Source organism: Tamandua tetradactyla, chromosome 2 (assembly GCF_023851605.1).
Source record: "Tamandua tetradactyla isolate mTamTet1 chromosome 2, mTamTet1.pri, whole genome shotgun sequence".
NCBI lineage: Eukaryota > Metazoa > Chordata > Mammalia > Pilosa > Myrmecophagidae > Tamandua > Tamandua tetradactyla.
The window spans coordinates 40,351,249-40,364,430 of record NC_135328.1 but is presented as its reverse complement, the minus strand read 5'-3'; the positions used below and the strand labels follow the sequence as shown (position 1 = coordinate 40,364,430).

Genomic DNA, 13,182 nt, shown 5'->3' with positions numbered 1-13,182 from the left:
TTGCAAGTTAGGTAAATTCTCTGTGTTTAGGTTTTCTCAACAGTACAACAGGAATAATAATAATAACTGCTAAATTGGGCTTATTATGAGAATTAAATGAGTTGAATGTGCCAAGTGCTTAAAATATACTGAGCACTATAACACAATTAATCATAATTATTAAATATTCTTCACTGTCTTAATTATTTTTGTATAGCCTTTTTTATTTAGGTACTGTTTCTCATGTTTAATATGTAGCCCCAACAGCAATACAATATTTCTGTTCTCATCCAGAACCTCTATAATTCAGAAAACAAGTCTTTTGTTAATGCAACTTTAAATGTAGGAACACCGTTAGCAGTCAGATTCCACAGTTGGCTTGTTTTGAATTTCAGGTTGTTTTTTTTAAAGTGTTCTCGTTACTTTTTTCTTTTTTGTCTAGCAGCTAGAATTTCATTGTTAGGTTTAGTAAGCAGGTAAACCATTGCATGGTCGAATGCCTGAATCAATGAATGAAGGAATGAGTGAAATGCTGTGAATAAATAAATGTAATTACTTGGGAAATGATCTAAAGCCATCTTCCACAGAAAATTTAAAAGGAAAAACATTAACCCAATTTCCCACGGATTCTTTAAGCAAAGCTACCGATAAAGAATGGTAGCAATAAAATCTTATAATTTTACAATCCTCAAAGTATTTTCATATATATTATGTCATAAAATCATGGATTTTTTTTTTAAGTATGAAAGAACTACAATAATCATTTAATTTAACTATTCCTGAATTTCTTTCCAAATAATGATGACGAGGGCTTCCAGCCTCAGCTTGCACTCCACAGACAAGTTTTTCATTACCTCTTGACCTAGTTCATTCCACTTCTGGATAGTGCAAACTATTTGAAAGACTTGTCCTTCCACAGACCAGAATTTTGGTTCCTCATAATTGCCCTTGTTGGGGTCCATTGTAGTAAAGAATCCAAGACCTCCTGGAGGTTATCTATGTCATACATGATAGGAGTGACTTGGTTTAGGGTTGGGACTGGCCACACTAGACCTTCAGATGAGGCCGGCTGTGCCTGATAATCATAGCAGGGGGGTTGGTCATGCCAGAAACACCAAACATGTGATTGGGGGGGATTGGGCTGCAAGTTGCATATTTATCAGTTTACCTTGAAACTGAGATCAACCATGCGGACAATTAATAAATCAATCATGCTTACCTAATGGAAACCAAAAAAAAAAACCCCAAACACGGAGGCTTGGGAAAAGTTTTCTGGTTGGCAATACTTTGTGCATATTGTACTTCAAAAGGGTAAAACATCTTGACTCCACAGGGAGAGCACAATAGAATCTTTGTCTTTGGAACCCTCCCAGATACTGCCCTATGTGTTTCTTCCTTTATCTGGTTTCATCTGTATTCTTTTCTTCTAATAAATATACCTGAGTATAAGAGTTTTCCGTCAGTTCTGTGACTCTTTCTAGCAAATTATCAAAATGGAGGTTGGTTTTTTGGAACCCCCCCCAAATTTGAGGTTGGTGTCCAAAGTCAGGGAAGTTTTGAGGCCTGTTTCCTCTAATTTTGTAGTTGGCCTTAACTTTTGCAGCCCCCATGGAAAATCTGCAGTACTTTTGTGTGAATGGCCCTTCAGAAAGACATGTGTCCTCAAATCTCTTCTACCATTTCAAGCAAATGTCCTCTTTCATCCCCTGTCTTAAAATATTTTATCACCAAAAAACAAAAGGGGGAAGAAAAAACCACAATGAAAGTTTCTGTGCCACAACTTTGATGGGGATCTTCAAAGATAAGCCACATTAACATGAAATAATAATTCTTACTGTTAAAAGAAAAAGAAAAAAACAGGGGGTAGAGTTCTATGACTAACTCCCTGAGTCATGAGCAATAACTACTTTTTTAAAAGAAACTTCGATCAAGGCCAAAGTAAAATATATCTTGAAATGCCCATATAACCACGGGTCCCAGAGAAACTCAAAACTAAAATACCCATTTGCAATGGAGAAATAAGAAGCTCAGATCACATTTGCTAGGATTTCTTTGCATTTAACCTCACTGCTGTCTGAAACTAGTCCTCCCCACTTTCTAAACAAGGAAACCGAAGAGGCCTCTTTCCCTACTATTCAAATTTGCATATTTGGCTTCCAAACTGAGCTAGCAGGCAGTGAGATGCACAGGAGAGCTGTGGGTGAACAATATAAAGAGCTTCCACAGGATTCAGGCCACCGGTTCTCATTTGACTCTGCGCCCACAGGCAGGTCACCTGGCCTCCTTTGATTTTCTTTTTATCTATCTATAAATTGCTGGCATGAGCAACTCCTCTCTCCTTAACTGACAAGTTTCCAAGTTCTGTCAAGTCTTTTGCACATCTCAAGTGAATATTCCATAAATATCAAGCACAATGGACCCTCCCTGTACAGCTAGCATTTTAATAGTGGCCACCTCTTTTTGAGCACTTACTGAATGTCAAGCACTGTGCCAGGCAGAATCATGCCCAGGGTAGACAAACTGAAGTTGCAATTGTAGCATCAGCACTTATTGGTAATGTGCAAAACTCCACCAACTTCCAGGTTCCTCACCTGCAAATCAAGGACAACAGCAGTACCTATCTCTTAGGTGTCTTAGAACAACTCAATGAAATAATATATGAACCATACTTAGCACCATGCTTGACACACCAAGAGTCCCCCATAAGCTCAGTCATTATTTTCATTGGCAGGAAACGTGCATGTATGACCCTATTTGACACTTAGAAAAGCTCTAAGATTTGGGAAATAGTATACTAGTTTAGCATATAATGAAATTTAATTAGGTCAGCATCAAAAAGTTAGCAACTAAGGAACTTTTCAACCTTGAAGTTGACTTCCAAGTCATAAACCCTCTTAATAAACACATGGATTCCATGTAAAGGTGTGAGTCTTTTAAGAAGACACTCATAAAATTGTATGACTTAAGATAAATTAATGCACAGAGAAGAAAAGTGGTGGTCTGCTACATAGATCAAGTGCAGAATCTCTGGAGTCAGCCTATGTAGAATGAAGTATAGTTTTACCATTTAACTTTGAATGACCAAGTCACACCAACAGCTATTTATTTTATCAACATCTCAGTTCTCTTATCTATGAAATGAACACAATAATAGTATTCACCTTAAGATATGTCGTGAGGATTAAATGTGATAATGTATGTAAAAAAACATGGAATCAGGTCTGGCATAGAGTAAATACTCAATGAATATTAAGTTCTATGATTATTTCTCTAGATTAAACATCAGAATAACACCAGAAAGAATACTAAGCCCTATGTCTTCTTCTCTTAGATAGCAATACTTTAAGTTGCACTGGTAATATTAAGAACCCCTATTACTATATTCACATGATGTGGCAGACTGAATATTAGGTACTATTCATGTACTGCCTTTATTCTCCTTAATAACCATATGCAATTGTTATGACCAGTTTCCTCAGGGAGGTAAAGGGATTTCCCCAGGGTAAAACTGTCAGAAAGTAGAAGGTAAGAGTCTGAATTCGGAGCCAGATCTGCTGAGTCACAAATATCTGCTTTCGTCTCTGCACCATTCCACCTTTGCAGAAAAGAGAGCTTGGAGTAGCTGAAGCTGAGGCAGGGGACTAGACAAGATGACTATCCACTCTCTTTTTATTTTTTGCCCAGAGTTCACTGATTATCTCTTTGCTGCATCATCCTTTGGGATACTAATAGTAAGATAATGCAACCTTCTGGAAGAGTGTAGATGCCCAACTAAGGATTTTACAAACTCCCAAAAGCATACTGGTTTCACTCCCATAGGCAGAGACTATAGCCAGTCACATGGGCTAAGCAAGGAGCTGGTTTTACTGCTTAGACAGGCAGGAGACTTGTGCTGCAAAAGGGAATAAAGGATTATTGACCTTGGCCTCCAGATTTCTTTGCAATTTGACTGGATGATCTGGGTCCTCACGAAAGATGAAAACAATGGGGCGTGCGGCAGAGTCAGAGCCATGATGCCCTGAGTAACCATGTGATGTAAGTTTGGAGTCTTGGAAAAAGCATGGTCCCAGAACTGCCTTGTTGGTAGCATGGAGACTGGGGCAAGTCAATTAAACTTACTGCGCCTCACCTGTGAAATGGAAAGAATGATTCCAGCCACCTTGAATACCATTTTGAATGATTGCTAGAGGGATAAAAAGCAAACATTCTTCCTCTTGCTTAATTGCCTGAGAGCAGAATGTCAAGTGCAGGGTCTGAGTCTGAGAGGGGCCTAGTCTCCAGGCCAAGCGCAACTGACCGGCTCTGAGATCCTGGACAAGTCCTAGCCTATCTTTGAACCTCAGTTTGTCAATCTATGAAATAAAAGAGTGTAATAAATCATTGCATCTCAAACTCTTCATCTGAGGTACCCCTAAAAATAAAATTTGGTACTATTATATACCAAGCTCCTATGATCTACATCCTTGGTATATCTACTAGATAAGTTTTAGTACAACCCCATTTTACAAATGACAAAAACAAGACAGAAGGAGTTTAAATGGTTTGCCAGAGATCACCCATAGGCTTAAGAGGCAGACTGAGGCTTCACACCCAAGCACTTGGGCTCCATTTACAGGGAATTTCAGAGACAGCCAGGTTTTAGTGCACTCTTCTTTCCAAACAGAGCTCCCTGAGCAGAAGGGAAAGATGAGGAATGTCTACAATCCTTAGGGGGGAAGTTTGATACAGGGGAACTACCACTGGGTCTGGAGGCAGAGAAGGCCCATTCAAAACGCATTTATAATTAAGATAATACTGTCTAGATTACTGGAGGATGCATGTAAGTAAATGCTGTGCCTGGGACAACAAAAATACTTAATAAATATTGGTCGAAACTGCGTTTCACTCCCAAATATTAAAAGAAGATGAGACAAGAAGCCTTGACTCTCCTTTACATCTGGGGTTGCCACACTCCTCATGAGAGGTTTGGCAAGTATTCCAAGATGCTGCTTATAAACTTGTACTCAAAAGTTAGCATGCAGGCACCCATTTGGTTTAATGTGTGGCTGCATCATTCGCTAAATATATATATGGAAAAAGTCTATCACACACATTCCATGAATAACACAAAGGCCTTGATTTTTAACTCCACGTGACGAGCATGCGTTAGGTCCAAAATTAACGTTGCTGTCTGGCTGAAGTATGTGCGCGTTTTTCCAAAAAGAGAAAACTTCCAAGCTCTTACTCAGCCCTAATCAGAATGTCTAATGCTGAGTGTTAGTTGAAGAGGAACAAGGAGAACAGAGACCAAAACAAAGATTTTTCCTACTGTGGATTCTCAATAAATATTGTTGACTGTTGAATGGAAGGAAGGAATGAAGACATGCAGCGGTAACTCCACTTTGCTGAGTGGCCTTACATCCATTACTTCATCCATCTGAACTGTAACTTCTTCATATTTAGATTGGAGATAAGAGTCCCTACTCTCGTGTATCTGCCATGACTGTGCTGAACAAGAAAATAATGTAAAATTGTCTTTGGGGAGTGCAAAGTATTTGCAAGATCTATTATCAGATCTCATTCTGAACCACATAGATTCTGTACTCTCTGCAGACTGAATTTATTTTCCTCTCTCTACCATGCAAAGCCATTAATTAGAGCTCTTAGAGAAACCATTACTATAAGCCTAGATATATTTTGGACTGTCACCAGAGCCCTAGTAGCCTTCTCTGAGGAGGCAGCAGACTCTGAGTTCTATAGTACGAAGGTCACTTCACCTCTCTGAGCTCACAACATCTCTAACATGGAGGTGACATGCCCAGTCACATGCATCCTTGGCAAGAGTGCAATAAGATAATGTCCAAAAGGTGCCTAGAACAGTGCATAACAAATAGGAGATATTCAATAAATTATTTCATTGAGAGAAAACAGATTGTAGACGGCACAGTTCAGGCTTTATAGCCACACACTTGGGTTTGAATACTCAAGAGCCCTCGATCTCGTACTAGCTATGACCTTGGGCAACTATATTTGTCCCTCTACTCAATATTCATGAATATAAAGTGAGGATAATGGAGGGTTCCCATGTGTGAATGCAAAGGCTAGGCATAGTAGCCTCCACACAGTACCTCCTATACTTCAGGAGTTATAGTGAGGATTAAAGCACCTGGCACAACAAAGGTCATGTGGGAAAGGGTATCCCATTCCAATTTTGTTTGTTCAATCGTTCTAGGAAAAGCCAGTTGTATTTTAGAGCACTGAACCTCTGTCCCCAGCAAGACAGGCCAAGCACGTGACAAATGTTAAACAGCTATTCCCAGAGATGTCAGCCAAAAGGCCATGGAGTTGGAGACCCTTTATTTTCCTCCTCCAGAGCACAATTAATTTGTCACAGCTGACAGATGATGGATGGGTATGTATCAGTCCAAGTGGCACTACTGAATTCCATTGACCTTTTTGTCATTCTAACTTCTTGCACATAGCTAGTTCTTCCCCTCCATCTGGAGGAAATCCCCCACCTCCCTCTATATCTCTGCCTCACCCACACCCCCCAGTATCCTATGGTGTCCCAGCTCACTCACCATCACAGAAATGTGCAGGATATGCATCTGCTCCTCTACAATCTCCGAGGGCTCCTGGAGTGTGGGGGCAGTGGCCTGGGCCAGCTGCCCAGAGCTGCTCATGGAGACGTGGAAGTACAAGGTGCCATTCTCCAGCCACTGCTGTCTCCAGTGCACCAGTGAGATGTCCGCCGCTGTGCCAGACATCTCTGCAAGACAAGACCCAAGGCACTGGGTGAGTTGCATGCCTGGCCTTGGTGTTATGGGGAGGGAAGGAGCCCTGTGTAGTCAGAATTACATAAGGTACTAATTTTGGGCCAGATGCCTTGCATCAATCTACAAGCCAGGGATCATCACTTCCACTTTACAGATGGATCACCCGTGGTGAAAACTGACTCCAAGTACCAGAGCTTGTAAGCAGCCGAGCCTGGAGTTTGAACCAAGATCTGTGTGGCGTCAAATGGTTGCCCCTTCCCCCTTTTGACACCATGCATTATAAAATAATCCATTCTACTCAATCAATGGGATTAAATGAAGCAAAGAGTGAAAGTGCTTACAGTTCTCTGAGGCCATGAAACTAGAAGAAGAAGAAGGGAGGAAATTAGGAAGAGGAATGTGGGTTCAGAGTTTGAACTCTTAAAAAAGTGAGATGGAAGTACCCATGGCTGAATTGCAGAATCTCAGAGTTATACAGAATCAAGAGAACACCGAACCCAGCCAATGTACCACATGGTAATCTTGCACCAGAAGGCAGCTTGGAAAGGAGATGGCTCTGAGCCCCATCTCCTGCTTCTATCAGAGCAGTCCATTTTTGTAGCTTATATACTGCACTACCAAGAAAGAGGGTGATAGTAAAAATGTTTCTGTAGCTTAAAAATACTTGAAAAGCCACTTCACCAGTGTTCTCCTATGACCAGTGAGAAGTTAGGACTTCAGGTTGCCTGGCCTCAGGTCCCTAACTTGCCTCTATGCTGCCTTTCTCTCTAAAGACCTTTTCTTTAATATTAACTATCATTTTAATTGTATTACCGTTCATTATTATCACAACAGTATAGTCTCTCATTGGGTAAGAAGGGTAATAGTATAAGGTACCAAAATATCATTGCATGGAGATCAAAGATCTCAAAATGCCTTCCACTAAAGGGATTATGTCTCTGGAAAAGTCCTAGAAGGATAAGGCAAATAGAATGCTTCTTCTAAAAAAAAAAGGAGAAGGGTGGTGGGGTTCTTGGTGAATTATCACATCTGCATATAAGTGAGAGTCACCGTAGGAGACAGAGCCAATCAAGGCATCTAAGGCTTGGGACTTTGAACCCTCTTCTGGAGACTCCAAGTGGACCTGAAGACAGTGTGCCTACAGCTCCAGAGGACCTCATGTGCACACATATACACTTGAGAAGTTGAGGGGCAAGTTGAGTTAGAATTGCTGCTTGTCCAATCTGCTCTCCCTGTGTCTGGCTGTAATCCCATCATGTGTCTGATGCAACTGAATGAAAAGGAGTGAAGCCCTGAGGCACAGAGGAGAGGACGTTTGCTCACCAAATTATAACAAATCATTCTGGTATCATCCATGCCCTACAGACTCCAACTCCTTGAGGCTTGTGACTAAAAGTTCTTGGGGGAAGAACATCCGGCACTTAATAAATGCTAAAAATTGTTAGCTATTAACATTTATCATCATTATCATTACTAATAAGGACAGGATTGAATTCGTCCTTCAGCTGCCTTGAAAAAAAAACCTTGAGATATCCTTGACTGTTCACTTTCTCTCCCACTCTTCCTTCAATTCATCAGCAAATTCTTCAGTATCAATCCAAAATCCAATCCTTCTCAGCTCCCTCACTACAACCATATGGGTAAAACACCACCCTCACATGCCTGGTTCACAGCAAGTTATCTATTAACTTGGCTTTTTTCTCCCACCCTGGCCCCTTTCTGTCTATTCACAACTCAGAAGCCAGAAGAACTGAGCCAAATCCTAAGTCAGTTGAGATCACTCCTCAACTCAAACATTCCAATGTCTTTCCACCTCATTCCAAATAAAAGACAAAGTGGCTGGAACATAGCAAGTTATCGATCTAAGTGAAAACACTCCTTGACTTCCCTTACTACATAAATAGTCGAAAAGGGCTGCAGATCATCACAGATGTTCATCAGTTCTTAGAACATGGGCCCCAAAGGAACCTGAGAATCCAGTGCCATGTCCAGGAAGAGAAGAATGGCTAGGCGCCCAGTATGTGAAGCAGGTCTCTCCTGAGCACCTACTCTCCCGCCAGGGCTTGTGTGGAGATCTGCTTACCCCACAGCCCCATCTTGCAGCCTCAGCACCTAATCCCTTGGCAGTGGCTTCTCTGGCAGTCAGCCACTTGGGCCAAGGCAAGGTGACAACATTATGATAAATGACCTCGCTCAGAAACTCAGTTTTTATTCAGTGCATCAAGCCCAGTACCAGCGTCCCAGGGAACCCAGGACTGAGAGATAGCCCTGGAAATAGTTGTCTGATTCTGAAGCTCAAGAAGGAGGGCCTGTGTGCTGATGGCTGAGTGGGCATTTAACATGCTGACAGCCACTGGAATGGTACTGGGAGAAAGTCTCAAGGCAGACCACGCTCTGGGTGACCCAGACTGTCATCGACAGAGGGACAGTATGCAGAAGGATGCTTCCTAAAATTTGAGCCCCTTACCTCCTGGAGCTCTCTCCAGTCTGTTCCTGAAAGCCCACTAGTAAAGAGTTTACTCTCTCCATTTTTTATGATTAGAAAGCAAAAGGTCACAGAGGATTAGTGATTTGCTCAAGGTCACTAGTGAATTTGTACCCAGCTGGACCCAGTGGGTTTCCAGTTCATGCAATTTTTACTATGCCAGCTGATCTTATGATGTCTCCTTTTCCTTGACTAAATTACCACATGAACCAAAACTAGATTGAGCTCTGTTTGCTACAGTGATGAGTGCACAGTCAGCAGACAGTAAACGCTAAATGATAATAACAGTGTGTGAAACACAGTAAATATTGAATCACAGAAAATAGCTTTGGACTTACTCTATTACAAAAAAAAAAGGAAATTGTTGTTGGGCGGGGGAAGACACAAAACCTCAAGGAGAAAACTTTGTTAGTGGAAGCAAAAGGCCTTGATCATTCATTCACTCAGCCATTCATGGACACATATGTTTGTTTGTTTATTCATCTAGTACACTTTATTGAGGACCTATTTGATTCCAGACACCACTTAGGAGCTCAAAATATAGAGCAAAATGTAAGAAAGTTTTTCCTTTAGGAAGCTCGTTGTCCTTTAGGAGAAATTCTATCCCTTGCCCACCTGTACCCCAGCCTGCACACACACATACTCTCTCTCAACCATGGTCCATGTAACTCTGCAACTCCTACCATCATCTCCTCAAACATGCTCCAGCCACACAAGGCTTATAACTGCCCTTCAAAGAGGTCAGACTCCCTCTTGTCTCAGAACATAAGTACTGTCTGTCTGTCTGGAATTCTCCTTCCAGAGCTCACAGGTTGTTTGCTTCTCAGACCAAAGGACACCTGCTCAGAGAGGCCCAGCAGCCCTCTGGCTAAAGAACTCCTCTCCACCACTCTCAACTATATCCCCTTTTCAAAACTTTTGACGGTACTGACCACTATTAGATAGTTATGCTACGTATTTTCTTATGCTTGTGTTTATTGTCTATCTCTCAAGGAGAGATGGAAACTTGTATGTCTTATTTCCTGGTATATCTCAAACACTTTACGAAGGTTTGACATAATATTTGCTCAACAGATAATAACTGAATTGCTAAGTATGAATATATCACACACATACTCACACACACACACACACACTTACATATATATCAATGAGATGGTGGAGGAAGTCAAGAGCAGGATGTGGAGAGGGTCAAGTCTCATTAGAGAAGTAAAGGAAGAGTCTATTGGGAGCTCAAAAGCGACAGAGGATCCTCCTAGCTTGAGGACCAAGAACTACTCCCAAAAGGCGGTGGCCTGAGCACTGCCAAGCACGGGCATATTGTTGACTCCTGGAGGAGAGATAGAAATCTAGAGATTGGTTTGAGTGTGTAATCTCAGGGCAGTAGAGCCCCACATACAGGTAAGAAAGCAGCAGAAAGTCAGGTTGGAGATGAAGTTTAGACATAGAGTTAAGGGCTTTGAATGCCTGGTGATAAAATGTATTTTTTTAATCCACGATGCAGTGGGGAACCAGCAGAGTACACCTGATCAGAGAGTAAGTCCAGTGTCCATTAAAAACAGGTCAAAGAAAGAGTAGCACAACCAAGGCCAGCTCTTAAAGTTCCCTGCTGATTGATTTTCCAATTGTATTTTCCCTTTTCTGTTCCTCTAGTTTTTCCATATACACACTTCACTGAAGTCTTCAAGTCATATTATAATCAAACTTAAAGCAAAAGGGGGACCAAACGCATTTGGTTGGGAACCAAGACGATTCCCATAAAGGCAGATTATGCTGACATGATGAATATAAAATGAAACAGCAGATATTAAAGTGGGAGAATTGGTGCCCCATGCCTTCCGGTGGTGGGCTGGCTTCTGTGCCTGCCTCCCTCCCACCCCGAATGTCTCAGTTTTATATTGGAGTCATAAAGAAACACAGGAATTGCCTTTTCACCTTCCACTGTTCTCCCCCCATGGGCTGCAACTCGTAAAATATTCAACAGGCTCAAATCCCCTCAACCGCCCTGCTAAATCCAAGTGAGAGGATTGAGCCTTCATCAGTGATTCTGGATAGGCCACCATGCTGCCTCTGTGGCCACTGATGCCTTTCAGCTTCCTGGAGAAGAAACAAAAAATCCCAAAGCCAGGTTGTGCGTTTAATTGGCTTGTTCTTACTAATCTATAGCACTGGTATTTTTATTTAATTCCTGAAGGTCATTATGAAAATAAGCAGCTCTTTTGATCACCAGCCATCTTGGTAACATCTCCCAAGTGGCTAACTAACCTGCCTTCGCTTTCCACAGGGTAGCTGACTCTCCAACAGATTATTCACAGAAGACCAGTGCGCATTTCGGATGAGCTTGCCTCCACAGGAGTAAAGCAGACATTACATGCAATGAACTCACTGCCTAGGCTGGCATTGGAAGAGGTGGTGACAGTGGCTTCAGCCATGCTTGTCGTTAGCTGTTCCAGGGTTCATGGGCAGAGCTCTCCTTGAGACAATTTGCTCTGGCTTTAATTGTACCGAGTGGGATGTGTTTCAAATACCCACCATTACTTTACTCTCTTCTATAGTTGCCTTCATTCAAAACTTTGCCATCTCTCTTATGTACTACTGCAAATGGTTCTGTGGCAGTTAGGGTCTCATTGGAAAGACATAACACACTCTGCAGGGACATTGAGAAGTGCTTAATAAAGACACTATTGATAAAGGTTTGGGGTTTGAGGATGGGTGAACAGTAAGGGGTGGTGAAGGACCCTGGAGTTGGTGACAGCAGGGAGATGTCACGCTCTAGGCCTGAAGTCAGAAGGGGAGGAGAGGTTATCAAACCCAGAAAAAGCCACAGCTGTAGGGAAGCCGTTGGGCAGGAGCTATGGCCTTCAGTGGAATGAAGCAGTCACTGCCCCCATCTCACTTTCCTGCCAACCTCCAATCATTAGCAGGTGCATCATATTGGCCAATGCCAACCAAACACCCAAAGGTGCCTGGGTGCAGCAAATCTTACAGGTCAGCCTTCCATGGCACACAGATGACGCAAAAGCAAAGTGGATCTGAAGGCGCAGGTCCCAACTGGAATCCCCATCTCCATGCTTCCTTCTCCCCAACTATCCTTCAGATGAAGACCACAATGAGATTTCTAACTTGCCAATCTGACCATGCCCTTCCCCTATGCAGAGCCTTTCAAAGGATCCTGATTCCCCTCAGAATAAAACCCAATTTCAAGAGACTGTCCCACAAGGTCCCTCAGAACCTGGAACTTACTTTTCTCCACAGACTCACTTCTCTCACTCTCTATCTTGCATTATTATCTTAACTCTGATAAAATATTTACATAATTTTCCACATAAACACTATGTCCTAATTCAATGTCTTTGAATATGTTTTTTCTCAGCCTGGAAGAGTCCTCTCCACCCAAACCCTGCTCTGGAAGCCTTCCCTGACTCCCACATGAGGTAAGCAATCTCTGGGCTTCCCTAAGTTGACAGCATTGCGTGGTGCATTCACACGCTCTGGAGACTGCCTGTTTGGATCAGAATCCCGGCTCCACTGGGCTTAAGCTGTATGTCTTTGGCCAAACTACTTAGCTTCTTTGTGCCTCCATTTCCCCATCTATTAAACAAGCATGATAATATGAGTCCCTGCCTGATTGGGATGTTTTCAGAATCACATGATGAATACTACAAGCAAATAAGCATTTGGTATCATCTTGATTGTTACTAAGCACTGGGCAACTAACTACATTTGTTATATATTATTTCACATTCATTGTTATCACATCCTATTTTGCCACTATTTTGGTCTGTATCTATGTTACAATGACCTGTTTATACACTTGACCTCTCTAATTGGCCTCTAGTGAGGGGATCATGTCAGAGCCATTTGTGTAGCCTGGAGCTTGGCTTAGTGCCAAACACAGAGCAGGGGCTTTGTCTGTCAATGCCTGGCAAGTTGAACTGAGCTGAGCTGTCCTCACATCTGAAT

General features: G+C 42.1%; 1 protein-coding gene across 2 annotated transcripts in view; it reads right to left on the bottom strand.

The window, feature by feature from the left end:
- ASTN2 (astrotactin 2) overlaps positions 1-13,182 on the bottom strand; it is a 903,825-nt gene that overhangs the window by 791,834 nt on the left and 98,809 nt on the right. For both annotated transcript variants that reach the window (XM_077143577.1, XM_077143583.1), the window contains exon 2: positions 6,540-6,727. In XM_077143577.1, the coding sequence (XP_076999692.1) occupies positions 6,540-6,727 (188 nt within the window). The remainder of the gene's footprint in view (positions 1-6,539; positions 6,728-13,182) is intronic.